General features: G+C 32.9%; 2 protein-coding genes across 2 annotated transcripts; one reads left to right on the top strand and one right to left on the bottom strand.

Moving 5' to 3' along the window:
* The first annotated feature begins 1,402 nt into the window (after nt 1–1,402).
* LOC107847854 (ribulose-1,5 bisphosphate carboxylase/oxygenase large subunit N-methyltransferase, chloroplastic) lies at nt 1,403–6,364 on the top strand. Its single transcript, XM_016692405.2, has 6 exons — nt 1,403–1,921; nt 3,103–3,131; nt 4,301–4,512; nt 4,831–4,956; nt 5,308–5,712; nt 5,917–6,364. The coding sequence occupies exons 1-6, from the start codon at nt 1,446–1,448 to the stop codon at nt 6,109–6,111; spliced, it is 1,443 nt and encodes a 480-aa protein (XP_016547891.1). The 5' UTR covers nt 1,403–1,445; the 3' UTR covers nt 6,112–6,364.
* Nucleotides 6,365–6,513: 149 nt separating this feature from the next.
* Nucleotides 6,514–15,808, bottom strand: LOC107847852 (rhamnogalacturonan I rhamnosyltransferase 1). Its single transcript, XM_047399565.1, has 8 exons — nt 14,570–15,808; nt 10,977–11,044; nt 10,737–10,825; nt 10,495–10,657; nt 9,740–10,029; nt 7,725–7,929; nt 7,240–7,397; nt 6,514–7,159 (listed from the first exon to the last, which is right to left on the bottom strand). Exons 1-8 carry the CDS (start codon nt 14,811–14,813, stop codon nt 6,886–6,888), a joined length of 1,491 nt encoding a protein of 496 aa, XP_047255521.1. The 5' UTR covers nt 14,814–15,808; the 3' UTR covers nt 6,514–6,885.
* Nucleotides 15,809–18,553: the final 2,745 nt, after the last annotated feature.

Below are 18,553 nucleotides of genomic sequence, written 5' to 3'. Positions count from 1 at the left end.
GATGAGTTCAAACATTACATTAAATAATATATTTGTTTAAATAATAAAGATGAATATAATAATTAAATTTAATATCTTTTGAGTATGTAAATAATAACAAAATAATACAATAATAGAGATATCAAAATAATACAAGCAAATCTAACCTTTACATAAAAAAAATTCTCAAAGCCGATCGAGATTCATCTACGAACTGTAACTACCACAAAATAACAAACTAATAGAGATATTATGATAATACAATTAAACTTAACCTTTACCTAAAAAAATTTTAAAACCGACCCACATTCATCTAGCATCTGTAAATTAAAATGAAACAACAAGATAATAAAGTTATCAAAACAATACAATTAAACCTGACATTTACACAAGAAACTTCAAAGTCAACCGACATTTATCTACGACCTATAAACTATAAAAAAAATAATATAATAGTGATCACAAAATTTCGATTTTTATCCAATCACGTACATGTTGAATTTTATTATGCTGACAAAAACAGTGAAGAAGTTGGGGGTTAGAAAATCAAGCATCCACTAATCTAAACATGCAATCGAATCAAGTTAGATGAGCATCAATCATATTCTCCCAATAGACAAACTGGTTTGTTCTCTAATTTAACGTACATCTTAATATTTATAGAAATATTTCTTAATTAATAGAGTCCTATTTTAGGAATATTTTTCAAATTGAAAAGTAGAAAGAAAAATATTAATTAATTTTTCTATCATATATTTTAAGAGTCTCATATATTTTAGGAAGTCTAGTACAAAGGAAAATATTAATCAATTCTCCTACCATATATTTTAGAAGTCTCATATATTTTAGGAAATCTAGTTAATATAATAAAAAATAATTAAATAACAAATTTAAAAAAATAGTGAAAAGACAGTTTTATCTAAAAAAGAGTTGCAAAAAGTTCAAATCACTTTTGTAAAGGGTTTCATACTTTTAATATATATATATATATATATATATATATATATATATATATAGTGTAACAACAACCTTCACATCATAATCACAGAAGTAAGTGGAAATTGAAATAAGTTATAATACATTTACGTATTTTTTAATTTGACTTTAATTGATATTTATGTCCTCTAACTTTAAATATATACAAGCAAACATTTAAATATGTATGAAATTGATCAAGTAGATGTGTATGTTATGTGGCATTATCCACGCCGGATATAAATTATCATATAGAATGCATATGTTTATTTATTATGCCTACGTATATACACGCAAAGTTAGAATATATAGATGCCAGTTGAGAGATGCCAGTTGAGACTAACTTAAATGAAAGGTATATGTACGATGTCTCAAAATACTGACAGAAAATAAGCCACAAGAAGAATGACACATGTTAACTGTATAACAACCCATCTAGACAGCTAGCAACCTTAAAAGCCAGTGTGTCTCAATGAAACCAAACCAAGAAAATGGCTTCTGTTTTCTCTTTACACCCTTCAACTTTCCTATCTCCACTCAAAACAACAAAACTAAGAACAAAGTTTCAAACTTTACACAGTTCCCAAAAACCATTCTTGATAAGTTCACTCAAGTTTAAACAACTTGACCCAAAAATCCCACGACAAGTCCAAACATTCTGGAACTGGCTATGCGATGAAGGGGTTGTATCAATAAAGACACCTGTAAAGCCAGCTATTGTACCGGAAGGTTTAGGATTAGTTGCTAAGAAGGATATAGCTAAAGGGGAGACAGTTTTAGGAGTGCCTAGAAGGCTATGGATTAATACAGATACAGTTGCAAAATCTGAAATTGGGAATTTGTGTACTGGATTAGAACCTTGGATATCTATTGCTCTTTTCTTGATTAGAGAGAAATGGAAAGATGATTCTAAGTGGAAATATTTCATTGATGTTCTTCCTGAGTCTACTGATTCCACTATCTATTGGTGGGTCTGCTTTGATTATTAAATTTTTTGGAAACAGTTTCTCTATCTTCGAAGGTAGACCTACTACCCTCCAGAGACCTCACTCGTGAGGTTACATTGTTAGTATGCAAGGGCGGACCCACATGTATAGGTGGCGTGCACGTGCACCTATTAACGTTAAAAAAAATTGTGTATGTACATTGAGAAATTGGGATATAACTAATAGTGTAACCTAAGATGAATGATAGTGCCTGGTGCATTGGTTGAAGCCTTTGCTTCTGTCCACGCGACCAGGGATCAATCTCTTGGCCGCACAACACCTTAGTTTTTATTTTTAATACTTCAAATTTAAATGGCTGCTGCTGGACTGGGGATTCAAACCCGCGACCAGTCCATAAGGCAAACCCTCCTTGACCATTGAGCTACAACAATTGATTATTCAAAAATGTTAAACGTAAGCTTATTAGCTTAAAACTCATATTTGTTCTATATATTTATTTTTTCAGTATTATTCATGTTTTTACCAACCAATTGAATATGATAATCTCCCTTGCTCGACATCAAAAGTTTTTCTAATATCTTAAGATAATATTGGTGCACCACAATATTATCAAAAGCAATAAGCGTAAAAAAGTTTCAAGGTCTATTGTGTTTAAGCACAAAGTACAAATGAAGTGTGAGATTTAATGAAAAAAGGCATAAAGGTAGAAAACATATAAATATATGTCTAATCCAAGACTAATAGTATAAGCATGAATGACAAATATATGAACAAAAGAATTAATTTTTTTGGATAAAGTGATCGAAATATTAATTGTTTAGTGTTCGTCTCTTCAGAAAGCCTCATTGACAAGGTAAAGTATGTATAAGAAATTAGAACCTAAGCTACACATTAAGCGAGGTGAGCGCTCAACACATTTTGAGTCTTAATTCTAGGCTTATGCGCGTCTTTGACAACACTGGTGCACCCACAGACTTCAAATCCTGAGTTCGCCTCTGTATGTTGTTATGAATAATCTTTTTCTTGAGCCGAGGGTATATCACAAACAATCTCTCTACCTTCCAAGGTAGGGTAAGGTCTGCTTATACTCTACCGTCCTCAGTCCCCACTTTATCATACTATACTAGGTATGCTGTTGTTATTGAATAATTTTTTTGGAAGTAGTGTTGCTGATGTCGCTTGGTATGTTCTTCCAGTGCAGGTCTGAAGAGGAGCTCTCTGAGATTCAAGGTAATCTGCTTTCCTTGTAAAACATTACTGTAATGGGAAAATTGCAGATTCTTGTGTTGTTATGTTCCAGTGGAGGAGCTAGGATTTTAACGAAGTCAAAGAAGATCGAACATCTATTATATAAACATAAACAATAATTTTAACTATGTAAATAGTGTAATCTTTTGCCAAAAGGGAGTCGGATGAACCCTTGGCCCTACCTATGGAGTTAAGTTATATAAGCTGACAGAGTGTAACTTCCTTTTTATCTCTATCAATGTAGTTTAACGTGTGATAGTAGATTACTAACCATTTTTACCAGGTTATTTATTAATGTTTAAAATTAGATGTTTTACCTCAAATTCTCTTATAAGTGAACTGACTTTGATTGTGTCAAGATTTTTGCATCATGCAGTGTATAGAGCTTAAGTTCTTGTTTTATTTTCGAGTGTTGTCTAGTTTTCCCTACTAGGCTACTATTATCTTATGTCTCCTTTGCTTCAGTTACGTCTTGTTTGTCGTTTTGCTACCGCTCTTCTCCTTTATCTTTATCATGATTTCCTCATTACTGTATTTTCTTTCCATACTTGAGTTTGATATGTTTTACTTGAACCAAGGGTCTATGGGTAACAACCTCTCTCTCTACCTTCACAAGGTATAGGGGTAAGGCTGCATACACGCCACCCTTCCCAAACCATATATATAGGATTACAATCCCTGAGTTGTTGTTTTTGTTGTTTACCCCATGACAAAGTACTCCCTGACTAGTCGAACGTAAGGGGAGAGTTAGCTCTAGGGTATGGAGCGTTCCCCTTGTATTTCTAGACAGCTCATGACCTTAGGTAACTGAAGGAGCTACTCTACCATTGCGTCATGGCTTTTCCTCGTTGTTTATTCCTATTATTATTGTCGTAAAATTCTTGACTATTGAGAGTCAGCATATGGTTATTAAAGCTCTTGAAGCTCGTTTCAGCGCCAGATGCAATCTTGTATGTTGTAGGCTAGTTGATAGTTCTCGTCCCTTATGACTTTGTTAAGAGTGATTGCTATGCCTTTTATATAGTCAAATATGTTGAGTGGGGATGGCTATGTCTAAGCAAAGACAACTTTTCTTAGATAAGAAATGTGATGTTGTTTGGTTGAGTTTTCTGGGTACTTGTGATTAACTTTTCTCGTGCTATCATTTGCAGGAACTCAACTTTTAAGCACAACGTTGAGTGTGAAAGATTACGTGCAAAATGAATTTCAAAAAGTTGAAGACGAAGTCATACTTGGTAACAAGCAGCTTTTCCCTTTTCGTATAACCTTGGATGATTTCTTCTGGGCATTTGGAATACTCAGATCAAGGGCATTTTCCCGCGCTGGGATTCAAAATCTAATGCTGGTCCCCTTTGCTGACCTGGTAAGATTTTAGGTAAATGAAAATTACTACTTAGATAAGCAACTGAAGTTTTCTAGTGATGAATGACTACTTACAAGATGCTCAAAATGGAAAGGAGAAAGTGTTGGGTTCAGAATAAATTCATCTTAGTTACGAGATTGCTTCAATATGTTGATGATAAGTAAACCTATATAGACTTGAAAGCTTCAATGTCAGCCAGCTAGAAACGAGTAACAATTGAATTTCTTTGTTTGTTGAAGTTCTCTTCCCATGTAGCATTTGACCATATTTTGGTTATTGATTGGTGACTAACGTTATACAAATGGTTTACTTTATCAGGCAAACCACAGTGCCAAAGTGACCACAGAAGATCATATACATGAAGTTGATGGACCAGCAGGTCTGTTCTCCTGGGATTTGTTACTTTCTTTTCAAAGTCCATTGAAATTGAAGGCTGGCGACCAGGTAAGGCGAGCTGCATTTTTCAAAAATCATAACTCTCTCAGCTAGACAACGAGTCATTCTTCTATTGTTCATCGAAAAGCTAACATTATGTAGCATTTTATTGGATCATACTTTAATGAAATAAAAGTCTTCCAGGATGAAAATAATAAGACAGACCAATAAACAACATAAGCTAAATGGAATAGAAAATGCATACTTCATCTAAATGTTACAGCTGTGAAGAGTCTATAGGAAGCCTTCATAGTTTGCTTTATATGTTTGATTGAAGATTTGAAGTACTTCTATTAGAACTAAAACCTTTAAAATGTACTAATTCCAAAATGGTACACAACCACATGGTGATTTTGACAGTTTCTCATCCAATATGGCTTGAAAAAAAGCAATGCTGATATGGCTATTGGCTATGGCTTCATCGAACCAGGCTCAGCTCGTGATACATTTACTTTAACGTTGGAAATATCCAAGCATGACGATTTTTACAAGGACAAGCTGGATATAGCAGAGTCAAATGGCCTAGGAGAAACTTCTGACTTTGATATAAAACTTGGACAATCTCTCCCTCCCGCTTTGTTTCCATATTTAAGGCTGGTTGCCCTTGGTGGAACTGATGCTTCCCTACTAGAATCATTTTCCAGAAAGGCTGTTTGGGATCATCTCGAGTTACCTGTCAGCAGAGCAAATGAAGAACTCATATGTAAAATCGTACGAGATGCATGTAAATCTGCACTTTCTGGCTATCACACCACAACTGAAGAGGTAAACTTGCATCACTAATTAGTTGTGTTACTATGACATTGTCATTGCCTCTTGTTCTATTCTACTATATGTTTCCACTGTCACCTTCCTTTAATGCATTCTGCTAAATACTATGCTATCTGGACTCTTATGAATAAAACCGCGTTATCTCCATATGTAGTACATGTATTTTGTTTTAGCCATTGAACATAATGATTCTTGTAGGATGCGAAACTGATGAAGGAAGGTAACCTCAGTTCAAGGCTTCAGATAGCAGTAGGGGTAAGGGCAGGGGAGAAGGTGGTTTTACAACAAATTGACAATATCTTCAGAGAAAGAGAATGGAAACTAGATGAATTAGAATACCACCAAGAAAAGAGACTTAAAGATCTTGATCAAGCCAAAGTAAGAAACTCTTAGCTGACCTCATGATCAGGCTAGCTAGTTGTTACGGTTGCAACTTCAGAGGCGGATTCAGAATCCAGAATTTTAAATAACTGGATTCACAATTAAGTACTTATTGATATTTAGGATTAAATACATACATAGGATTTGAGGAAAAGCTACTGAATTCCCGTGAACATGCATATACAAATCTAGATCCACTACTGGGATCAGAGGTTTCTTTTACTCTTATCTGATTTATAAATAATGAAAGAACAGCTTTACATTACATCTCTTGCTTTCAAACAGAATAAGATGCGGTAGATCTGATGAATATATATTAAGCTATCTGATTTCCAGCAAACAATTTGCTTCAAGTGCCTTTTTTGGGCATGAAATTTAAACTGTTACACCTCTTTGTTCCACATTTTAGAGCAATTGATTGTAAAAAGGGCCATCTTCCTGTAAATTACTGTGGTATCAGGTACAATCAACACTGTCCAACTAGAAGAGATAATAAAAACATATATGAACAAAATGAATGAATACAGTAACATGACACTTCTTTTCTTTTTGATAAGTATGAGACATTTGGTTTCTGCATTCTTTTTCTCTTTGCTTCTCCCAGTTATAAACTACCTATCTATGACAAAACACCTCCCCAAAATGCCCCGTTGACCTAAGGCCACATTTTGGCCTTTTGCTAACAGATCTCGAGTGTGCCTACCAACAACTTTACGCCTTTCCCTTTGCTTTCTTCATGAAACGCCTGTGCAGTACTATGGAGTAACTATCCATGCAAGACATATCTCATTGGACTACGGTTGAATTCTCAGGGCCAAACAAGTCATCACAGGTATTACTCTCACACAGACACTCCTGTGGATTTGCATAAAAATAATCTTCTTCTTTTGGTTTCTCTGCAATAACTCTACGTCGAGCTGGCTGTCCTATTCGTCCCTCATGTAACTGCCGCACTGCAGCTGTAAACTCATCCCTTGTAAGTGTTCCGTTTTGATGCAAATCTAATAGATCTACCAGTCTCTTCCGATCCAATCGAATGGTTTTCTTAAACCCAAGATACCTGCAAAAGATAATTAGTGATGCCTTTATAAAGGTTACTATTGTCATGGAATCATTTTCAACAAAGTAGGTAACAAGTACCTACGATGACCTTCAACAACTTTAGCCATGTTTCCGTCATAAGTAGGAACAAATACACTGCTAGCAGTTGACACTATGAAATCCAGAGCTGCCATCTGAGATGAATGATTCTGGAAATGCCGCAATTCCCCAGGCTCTAGCAGCATCTCCTTTTTCACCTGATATTAAACAAAATAGAAAAGAAGGATAAATAGCACATAGTGTCCAGTAAATAGTCACAATGAAGTCCTCAGCAATAAAAAACTAGCAGCAGAAAACATAGAACATTTTGTGCACACTTCAAGGCTACCAAATGTCTAAAACACATGGCAGGTTATTCAATACTTGTAGCAGAGACCACTGTCCAAGTTGCTCATCTCCTAAATACATGAAATAGACTAACAACAATGTTGGCTAAGGCACATGTTTGCTATTACATGCAGCATAGTTCCGATAAATGTTTATGCAACAGAAACAATAGGAGAACAGGATCACAGATCACTTACAATCTTTGGGAAGGCAGCTCTCAAAGCAGCAAGCCTCCGCTCACCTCCATAAATGTCACCAGATGCAATATATATTTGTACGTCTTTTTCAAAACCCATTGCTTGCAGAATCAAAGCTGCTTCTTCTGGGGTGAGGGGACACAATCCTTGAGATCTCCTCTCTTCAGATACAATCTCTTTCTCCCTCCACCAAGGGAATGCATACCTAAGGAAACAACGGGAATCAGAAAAATTTACTATATAGGTTTGAGTGTTGGTCAAGACGAAAGGGTGAAATAGAGAAAATTGTATTGGTGGTAGTGGGAAAACCACCTAGTAAAATCCCACAAGTGAGGTCTAGGGAGGGTAAAGTGTACGCAAACCTTATCACTACCTCGGGGAGGCAGAGAGGCTGTTTCCGAAAGACCCTCGGCTGAAGTGTAGCAAATCCAGGTACAAAGAAAAGGAACAGTGGGAGAACCAAGTGAAATCCTTAAATCATCCAACATTGTGAACTTTCAAAATCTAGAGATAGAAAATAAAATTTATGAGGAAATGTCATTTGTCACAACAGCAGCTCATAGTTCATGTCAGAAATCCACTGGTATCCAATCCACTTATTTTATGACGCCCGTGATTGGGTTTGGGCTGACAAAAGTGGGTCAAAGAAACGGACTGGTAGACTTCTAGGATGACAAGCTTTTGAAGCTTAGGTGAATCCCACGTTGGAATATTAGAGAAAAATGAAGAGCTTTATAAAGCATAAGACAAGTTCACGTGGAATACACTTAATGGACAAATCCTTAAGGTCAATTGGGCGAAAGCGGATAATATGTTGTATGGACTTAGGCTTTGTCAAAACCACTCCCTCCATAAGGTGTTGAGACAAATCTCAACGGGCGCGTTGAGTCCATAAGGGGGGTGTATGTGATACCCATGATGTAGTGTGGGTCAAAGAGAGAGCTGCAAGCTTCTAGGCTAGCAAACTTCTTAAGAGAGTATACATGAAACCTTAGGCAAATTCCCACATCAGAAAGGGGGAGAGAAAAGTGAATTTCATGAGAAATAACACAAGTCTACATGTTACGCGCGTTTTTGAGTTCAATTATGGCTAAAGAGGAAAATTCGTACCAAGAGCTTGGGCTTTAATGAAAATCTTTTTGATTGTTTGGGCTTGGGTTGTGACAAATTATTATTGAATAACTATCAATCATCAAATTCGTTAGTGCTGCTGCTACCATCATACTGCAGTTTGGCTGTCAATCCCCATATGATTACAAATGACATGTAGTTAAATAAATATTGCAACATCTTCTCAATCAAACAAACATTAAGAGCAAGTAAAACAAAAAGTTGGGATCAAATCTTGGTACTAGACAGGTCATTGAAATACCCCCTCTAGTTTTCCCTCTTTGTGCCTGGTGCAAATAAGGGATGATTTAGGAAGAACTAAATATTTATTGAACAAACATATCTTGAACGAACAAGAACAACTATGTCTCAATCCAAAAATAGTTGGAATTGGACATAAGAACCACCAATGTTCCTCTCATTTCGATATCAGATATAATGTTGTGTACCGACCAACTAGGTCCTAATCCTAACTACTCTCTCATTTTTATGTGACACGCGCTACTATTATAGTTGTCCAAAAAAGAACCGAACATTTCTTTATTCAAAAATGTTCTCAAAAACTTGTTATTTTCCCCAGATTTATGGCTACAAAATATGTATGACTTATTTTTTATCACTAGGTCTAAAGATTTCTTACTTACCTAAACTTCGTCCCAATCGGACGCCACCACATAAATTGGTACAAATGAAGTACTTGGTTTCACTTGTGTAGATCGTTTGTTTTAATTGTGTTCTCCACTTCACTTCTGTAGATCGTTTGTTTTAATTGTGTTCTCCACTAAACCAGTATGGATCTTGAGGGCTTGTCGGTCTTTAAAGACAACTTCTTTCCATATTTAAAAAAAAAAAAAAAACAGAAAGAAAACAAAACTAAAATACAAAAATTGTTCCAAGATGATCACCTTAACCGTTTGAGCTCCTCAGCTTCCTCATTAGTGCAGCCATGGGTGCAACCAGAGAATGCCAACATATCCATCTCATATCTTAGATGCAATGCTACAAATGGCCCTCTCTCCTGAAGCATCTTTACCAATTTTTCTCCCAAAGCCTCAATATCTGGAGTGAATTTCAGTGCCTGGAAATTCACTCGACATCTGAGTTTTTGAAGCTCAAGAGGAATCCCGTTGTTTGCTAGTCTAGTATCTGTCCTGTTGAAATGTATTACTTGATGCTTGCTGAAGAGAGGCAGAATCTGCACTAGTAATCTGAACGTATTAGACCCTGGATAAGTAACTGTTGCTGGGGCATATCTTGCAACAGAGGAGATATATTCAATTATCAAGGTACTCGAATCATTGTATGCAGATTGTTTCCATATCAAAATTAGTACATGAAACTATGTACAGCAAAAAGAGTAGTACTTTGCAAGTTGACATATACCATATAAGATTTAGAGCCTGTTTGGATTGGCTTATTTTAAGCTAAAATAGATTTTAAGCAGTTTTGTAGTGTTTGGGGATAGTTAAAAAGTACTTAGAAGCACTTGTTTTTGCCTTATAAGCCAAAAGCAATAAGACCATCCAAACAGGCTCTTAATCACTATTCTTTAAATGACAATGAATGACGATGTCCACAATCATGAAGAAGAATCAATGGTGTAGGTCAATCACGAATTGATACCATGAGAACGATGTAACGCAGAAACGAGTGGATAAACCTGTTGCAAGTAGTACTTTTCATTTGACCAGCTAACAGGAGGCATTTCTAGTGGTTGGTATCCATATCTCCTGCTGAACCTCTTTGGCAGTCTCTTTATTATTCGAACTTCATCTCTTAGTGAATCGATGAAGTGTTTCACATCAAAAATATCATCAAAATTGCTGCCAAGAAACGTTACGACTTGTTATAAAGCACGAAGCAATAAGTCAAAGAACTACTTCTAACTAACACCAGAAATACCTGGGATCTGCCCAAAAAGATGTTTTATCAAGCTCTGGGACAACCAAAGTTAGATTTAGAAGTCGTGCGACAGTCAACATGTCACAGATCTACATTCAAAAAATAGCAGAATTAGTTCAACATAGGAGTTTGAAATTTTGGAGCATATTTTAGTTTGAATACAGTTTCAGAGCTTCCGACTTTCTTGCCTTATGAATTGGATAAGAATGTACAAAGGAAAAAGGAAGAATAAATACTAACGGCTGCACGCATTTGATTCAAGCCACCATTGCAGGACACTTGAAGAAACCCATTACTTGTATAATTTCCTGCATAATGTCATGTGTCAAAGTTGTTATGAATGTTAGAAGCAGCAAAATTTGGAACTCATAGAATGATGCAGCTCCTAGTAGTATGTTACACTTATGAGACTGGGTGACAGTACTTTTGGTCAATGAATGCTCAGTTAGTACAATGACAGAGATATAAGTTTTTTAGATAATTAAGTAAATCTTTTATTGACACAAAACAGCACTAATATGGTGCTGGAATCGGTAGGATCATTACATTGAGTGATTCCTATGTTAAACTGTAAGAAAAATGATGTCATCTAAGAATTTGTCTACATCATTTACAAAATCCTATCTACACCAAAAAGCTAGCAAAAGTGTACAAACAGTAATCCAAATACTAAAATTGGTATTAATAATTATCAAATAATAGAAAACAAGGGCTATTGCACTTTTTAGGGTTGGTTAGGTTACTAAGTGTACAATTGCACTTGCAGATACATAAAATGATAAAAAATTTCATATTGCATAACAACAAACAAAAAGAAGTTGCCGGAATGCACTTCCATCCCTAAAAGTGTGCAAGTCTATCTCCTTATGGTTGAAACATTTATTTTATTTTATTTTTTTATTAATTACTACTGTTGACAAATCTCTTCTAGCAGCATTATTTTGTCAAAAATTTCAGAAAAAAATATGTTTATACTACTTCAAGATTCATGCTAGACGATACCCTGGGAAGAGGGGGAGCATATGAGACTTTTCACTCTATTTTGGATGGAGAAAATTCTGTCTTAACGTTAAAGAAAAGATGTAATAAGGAATGCTACAGAGAGGACTAGAAAAGAAAGTCTCTCATCCAGTCCTTTTCTCGTCTTCCTTCAAGGAAACACAATGTCTTTTTGTTTCATCGCTAGGGGAGGTGCTTCTTACTAATCAGCTTGATTATCTCTCGACAGACAGCATAGATCCAATGAGCAACATCATTAGCTTTTCATAATATAGTTTTTTAAATGGAAAGAGTGTATAAATTTGGAAACGCTAATGGAGTCGCACGTTGGATCTATGCTAAGCTAGTCAAGGAACATGCTCCTACTTCAGACATGGTGACTTCATTAGCTTTTCAGAATATATTTGGTATTACAGTTCATTTTTCAGAAATTCTTACAACAGCAAGTCACAAGATTACGGGGCCTGGAACGGCGAAATATAATTGCATCTATCTGAAGTAATTCGATTAGCAGCGAGAAATATACCATTAAAGGATATCAATTTAGGCCAAAAAGAAGAAATTTGAAAACAAATTTAAACCTTACCTATTCTAACCACAAGACTTTAAGCTGGCATCTTTTTCTATCAAGAGACATTTAAGTTGTATGATTAGGGTATCGAAGTAGAATAGAAGGTTAGTAGGTAGTTGAGTAGTGTCGTACTTCTAGTTGTATGATTTAGGTATCGCGTATTTCTTTTCTATAATGTGTATTAATACCTGTTGCTTCATTTGGTTTGAACATTGCTATTTTGTTGTCGCTTTACTTACCTATTTCTTGTGTCAGTTACATTTCTTTTGTGCCGAGGATCTATTGGAAACAGACTCTCTACCCCGCAAAGGTAGAGATAGCTTACATCCTACCCTCTCTAGACCCCACTTGTGAGATTATACGGAGTATGTTTTTGTTGTTTAAACCTTTAAGGAGGCACTTAGACACCAAATTGACGAAACTAAAAATAGGAAGACAAACTAACTATAGACCATCCCATTCATAGCTCTCTCTAGATTACAGATCTGTTAAGGTCGTATTTCCAAATAATCAGATCTCAAAAACTAGGAATAACTCATAAGGTCTCTCTACTACTTTTCCCTGTTAATCTAATGTCAATGAATCAACTCGCCTCAAACTCAAACTAGTTGGCTTCAACTATATAAATCCTCTTTTCTATCCGCTCTAGTAGGGACAAGTTCATTAAAACGCTAAACCTCGATCACACCAACAACATAGCCAGTGTAATTCCACAAGCGGAGTCTGGGGAGGATAGGATTTATGTAAACCTTACTCCTACCTTTGTGGGATAGAAAGAAACTATTGGAAGTGGGATTTGAAGCCAAGGCCCTTGCAAAAGCTAAACTTTGATGTTTTCGCCAAATTAGGGATTCTCAAAAAATGAAAGTCCTCTAGATCTCACGTTGTGTAAGTTTCTATTTAGTCTAAATATACTAAAAAGACTCCTAACAATTACCCGACTGCATACAAGTGTAACAACAACAACTATGTCTCCCAACTACTAGGCATCTCAAATCTCCCATATGGATCCATCACATCCATTGGTATTCTAAGTTGCACGGACTCTTCACCTTTGATGCCGCACCCGTGTCGGATTCTCCAAAAATAGTGTATTTTTGGAGAATCCGACACACACCTGTTGACATTTTTGAAGAGTCCGAACAACATAGTAGGTGTTGGGTATTAGCAAAAAAGAACTAAAACCAACATAATACACAGCAGACAGATCACATACTTCAGCAAGGATCTGCAAATCAAGGAGAGACAACATGATTTTTTTTTCTCTTTCAAGAGATTCTGTCTCGAAATCATGCCTTGAGGGAGGATGTTGTCAATCCAACCGAGGAATTTATGGGTTTCTTTTCTAAGAGGTACTGGACAATAACCCCGAATGGGCCCGGTAGAGAAATACATAAAGGAAATCGGATCCGTTGAGCAAGAAAAACTTGATCTTGCAGCACGTGTGCACGAGTCTCCCTGAACGAATCAATTTTTTTAATTTCCATTGGAGATTAGGAATAGATGGACTTTCTATAAACAACAACATACCCCGTATAGTCCCACAAATTGGGGTCTAAGGATGGTAGAGTGTACGCAGACCTTAGACCTTACCCCTATCTCAGAGATAGAGAGGTTGTTTCAAATAGACCCTCGCCTCAAGGAAAAACAGTCCAAAGCAGTCCCGAAAAAGAAGTAATAGAAGTACAAGAAACATCAGACAATAAGACAACATATAGTAACAGAATGGAAACTACAATAGAACAATACAATAATAGAGGTGCAAGAAACAAAATTGAAGGAGAAGAAATACACTAGCAATACTACAACTACTAATATGAACAGACAAATCACATACTTCAATGACATCAATTAACTAGTTAGATACTTTGAAAAGAATAATGTAACTAGTAGAAGAAACAATTACAGGAATCGTGTAACTAAAAGAAGCAACAGAAGTACAAGAAACAACACATAATAACAAAAATAACATATAGTAACAAAACGGAAACTACAATAAAACAATACGATAATCGAGGTACAAGAAACTACATGAGCAATACTAACATATAGTAACAGAACGGAAACTACAATAAAACAATACGATAAATCTAGGTACAGGAAGAGACAGATAGTAACAGAAATCAAAGGACAAGAAACCACGAGAGCAATATTACTACCGCTACTAATATGAACAGACAAATCACATACTTCAATGACATCAATTAACTAATTAAATGCTTAGCATGTAACTAATACACATTCAAGCTAAGAAGAGACTCACTAGCTGGAACAAGAGGCAAAGGAGAAGGCAAAGTCTGTTCAACATGAACAGCAAAACCCGAAAACAAACGTGGTTGATAAAGCTCCCAAACAGCAATAAGTTGAACCAAACAAGTCCATATCAAAATACTAGAACAAACTCTTATAAACAAAACTTTTAATCTAGTCCTTTGTATCATTTGCCCTTGTAATGGTAGTACTTTCTCGCTTCTAACATGTACCTCACTCTCAGATCTAACCTCCATTTTACCTCCACTTCACTAATCATAGCCAATACCTTAACCCCTCAAATCTATCAATACACAAATTCTTCATATGTACATGCATCAAAATTCAAACCACATTGGAAAAATGAGAAATTACTACACTAAATTGACTAAAAAGATCAAGAACCACAATGAAAATAATGAACTTTTCAACACCTAATATAGAAACAAATCCAAATTTTGGAACAAAACCAAGAAATGGAGAAAATGGGACTAAAAAAGGACCCAAAATGAAAAAAATTGAAACTTTTCAACACCCAATATGGAAAAAAAATCTAAACTTTAAAAACAAAACCAAGAAATGGTGAAAATGGGAAATTATTTCCAGACCAAGTATGAAAAATTTGAACTTTTCAAGACCCAATAAGGAAAAAAATCTAAACTTTGAAGCAAAATCAAGAAATGCAGAAAAATGGAAAATTATTACACCAATTAACTGAGAAAAAAAAAGACCCAAAATGAAAAAAATTGAAACTTTTCAAGACCAAATATGGAAAAAAATCTAAACTTTGGAGCAAAATCAAGAAATGTGGAAAATGGGAAATTATTACACCAAACTGAGTGAAAAAATTGAAGACCCGAAATTGAAAAAAAAAAAAAAAACTTTTCAAGACCCAATATGAAAAAAAAAAAAATTAAAAAAAATCTACACTTTGGAGTAGAAATCAAGAAATGCTGAAAATGGGAAATTATTAAATATATAATGACTAAAAAATTCGAAACCCACAATGAAAAAATCGAGCTTTCAAGACCCAATATGGAAAAAAATCTAAACTTTGGAACAAAATCCAGAAATGGCCAAAAACGGAAATATGGGAAATTTATTTATGAAGAAGTAAAATATGAGAAGAGGTGATGAAATTAATAAAATACTTTTTTTTTATTTTTTTAGGAGTGTCAAGAATGTAACAGAAGGAGAATTAAGAAAGGTGTAGTGGCAACAAGAGTCAATATTCTTTAAATCTGAAAAATAAAAAAATATTATATGTATATTATGCTTTAAATGAATTTCCTTTTTTGGTGATCTTTCTGAAAACTTTCTACTATGCAAAAAGATTTAAAAAAAGTTTCCACGGTGTATTTTATTTTATTTTAAGGTAGAAAAAGACAAGATATGGAAGAGATCTCAGATTATCAGGAAAAATATTTAAATATTTAACTTCGAATTGTGTATTCCTCCGTTTTATAATAAATAAATTATTAAATTTTAACATATAATTTAAGAAAAAAATATTAAAATATAAATTTAACACAATTTTTTATTTTTATCCCAAAAAAGAAAAAATTGACATTGTAATATTTTTTAAAAGTTAATTAATTGTCAAATTAAAAGGATAAATTTAAAAAAAAAATTAAAAATTTATTTATTTTAAAACATTAATAAATATTCCAACAATTTAATTTATTTCGAAACGAAGGAATTACTTTTTACGTATTGATTAAATGCTGTCAAAATATAGTAATGTAAAATTATACAGTAGTAGTTTTTTCTTTTTTGAGTTAATGGAGTAACTCTTTCATGTTAGTTGCGTGTGTTGCTTTCATTTTTTTTTTAATTTTTTTTTGAAAGCTTTGAAGCAATTGATAAAAGTGTCACTGTGTGATTAGTAGGTTATGAATTTAAATTTTAAAATTATCTTTTGATAAAAATTTAAGATAAGATTGCGTACAATACACTCAGTGATAGAACTCTTCCCCAAATCCTGTTTACAGGAGAGCTTTAGGTGCATTGAATTTTTATTTTTTTAAATTCAGAAAAAAATATTTTAGATTAGTAAATTTTAAATTTAAATTTTATTCTATATGTTATTTATAAGAATAGAACACTATATTTAAAATCATAAAATTAAAATTAAAAAAAATTAAAAAGATAAAATTATTGAAGATATCATCCCAGATAGGCTGATGTTCCGTCAAAAAAGAACATCACAAGGGAGGTTATAACACAAATTGTATATTTAACTTACCAAAAATAAAACTAGATATGAAAGATTGAAGATCAAAGGTTAAGTTAGAAGATAAAGAAGTAGTCGAATATTGTCACAGTATGTGAAAAAAGTAAGAATTATCTAGTAATCGAATAATTTTTATTTTTCAACATATGTGATATTATTTGTTACTTATTTTATTTGTCTCTTACTATTATATTGTCATATTATTCTGAGAATTAATCAAAACTTCATTACTCCATATAATAATACTATTAACATCATTAAACTATTTTAGTTAATAAAGTAAAAGTCAAGTGGCATAAAGAACTAGCGATTAAATTAATCAAGCATCAATTCTCAAATGTCTTTCCTCTTAAATTAAAATAATTAAATAATTGATTCACTTTGACCCATATCGTGGTTTGGTGTATGGAATTATGAGATTTTAGAATGACATGTCAGAAATTAATTGTCTTATAATAATCACATAATAATTGTAATTAAAAGGGTCTAAATAAAATATATGTTATTTGATGTATAATTCTACTTACTGATAAATAGGATAAACTGATAGCTCTTTGACATGGCCGTTTGTGTTGTCTGTTTCAGTTGTTTCAACTTTAGTTTTACTATATCATCCTTAATTAAACATTATAACTTATCTAAGTATAAAAAAAATTAATAATATTTAATAAAAAAATAAATTGAATATAAAATAATAAATTAATTGTTGATGTTTTATTTCAATCATAATTTTACTATATCGCCTCTAATTAATCATTATAACTTATCTAAGTATAAAAAAATTAATAACATTTAATTAAAATAATAAATTAAATATTGACGATTTATTTCAATCGTAATAAAAAATATTTAATAAAAATAATAAATTGGATATAAAATGATAAATTAATTATTGACGTTTTATTTCTACTTGATGTCTTATATGAGACCTATTTAAATTTTTTCACAAGTATTTTTTATAGTAATTTTATTATATCATTTCTAATTGGTTGTTATAAGTCATTTAAGACATGTCTGTTTCGTTGTTTCAATTGTGATTTTATTATATCACACATTATTAATTTTTAAAAAGAAAAAAATAAAAATAAAATAATAAATTAACTCTTGATGTTTTGTACTACCTTTTTCAGCTGCTTCGGTCGTAATTTTACTATATCACCCCTAATTAATTATTATAAGTCATTTAAGTATTAACAAATTAATAATATTTAATAAAAAAATAAACTAAACATAAAATGATAAATTAACTCTTCATATTTTAGATTAATTTGATGTCTTATATGAGACTCATTTAAAAAAATTTCACAAGTATTTTTTATAATAATTTTATTTTATCACTTCTAATTAGTTGTTATAAGTTATTTAGATATGTTTGCTTTATTATTTCAATCGTGATTTTATTATATCACCATAATTAATTTTCATGGTCATCTAAGTATTAAAAGATTAATAATATTTCATAAAAAAAAGATAAAATACACACAAAATGATATGTCAACATAAAATATTTGTTTGACTATCAAATTATATTTGGGCCACAGAAATTACATATCATTTAAAAATGAGACGGTACGTAAACTGGAACTAAGAGAGTATTAATATCTTATAGAAAAATTATGCCAAAATCATTATAAATCACATATTTAACAACTTAAAAATATAAAAGATATAAAATATTCGATTGACTCTTGAACTTATATCAGTATCGCTTAAATTAGAATAGAAGAAAAAATATTATAAATCACAATAATTAAAATTTTAAAT

Source organism: Capsicum annuum, chromosome 11 (genome assembly GCF_002878395.1).
Source record: "Capsicum annuum cultivar UCD-10X-F1 chromosome 11, UCD10Xv1.1, whole genome shotgun sequence".
Taxonomy (NCBI): Eukaryota; Viridiplantae; Streptophyta; class Magnoliopsida; order Solanales; family Solanaceae; genus Capsicum; species Capsicum annuum.
This window is presented reverse-complemented; position numbering and strand designations above follow the sequence as displayed.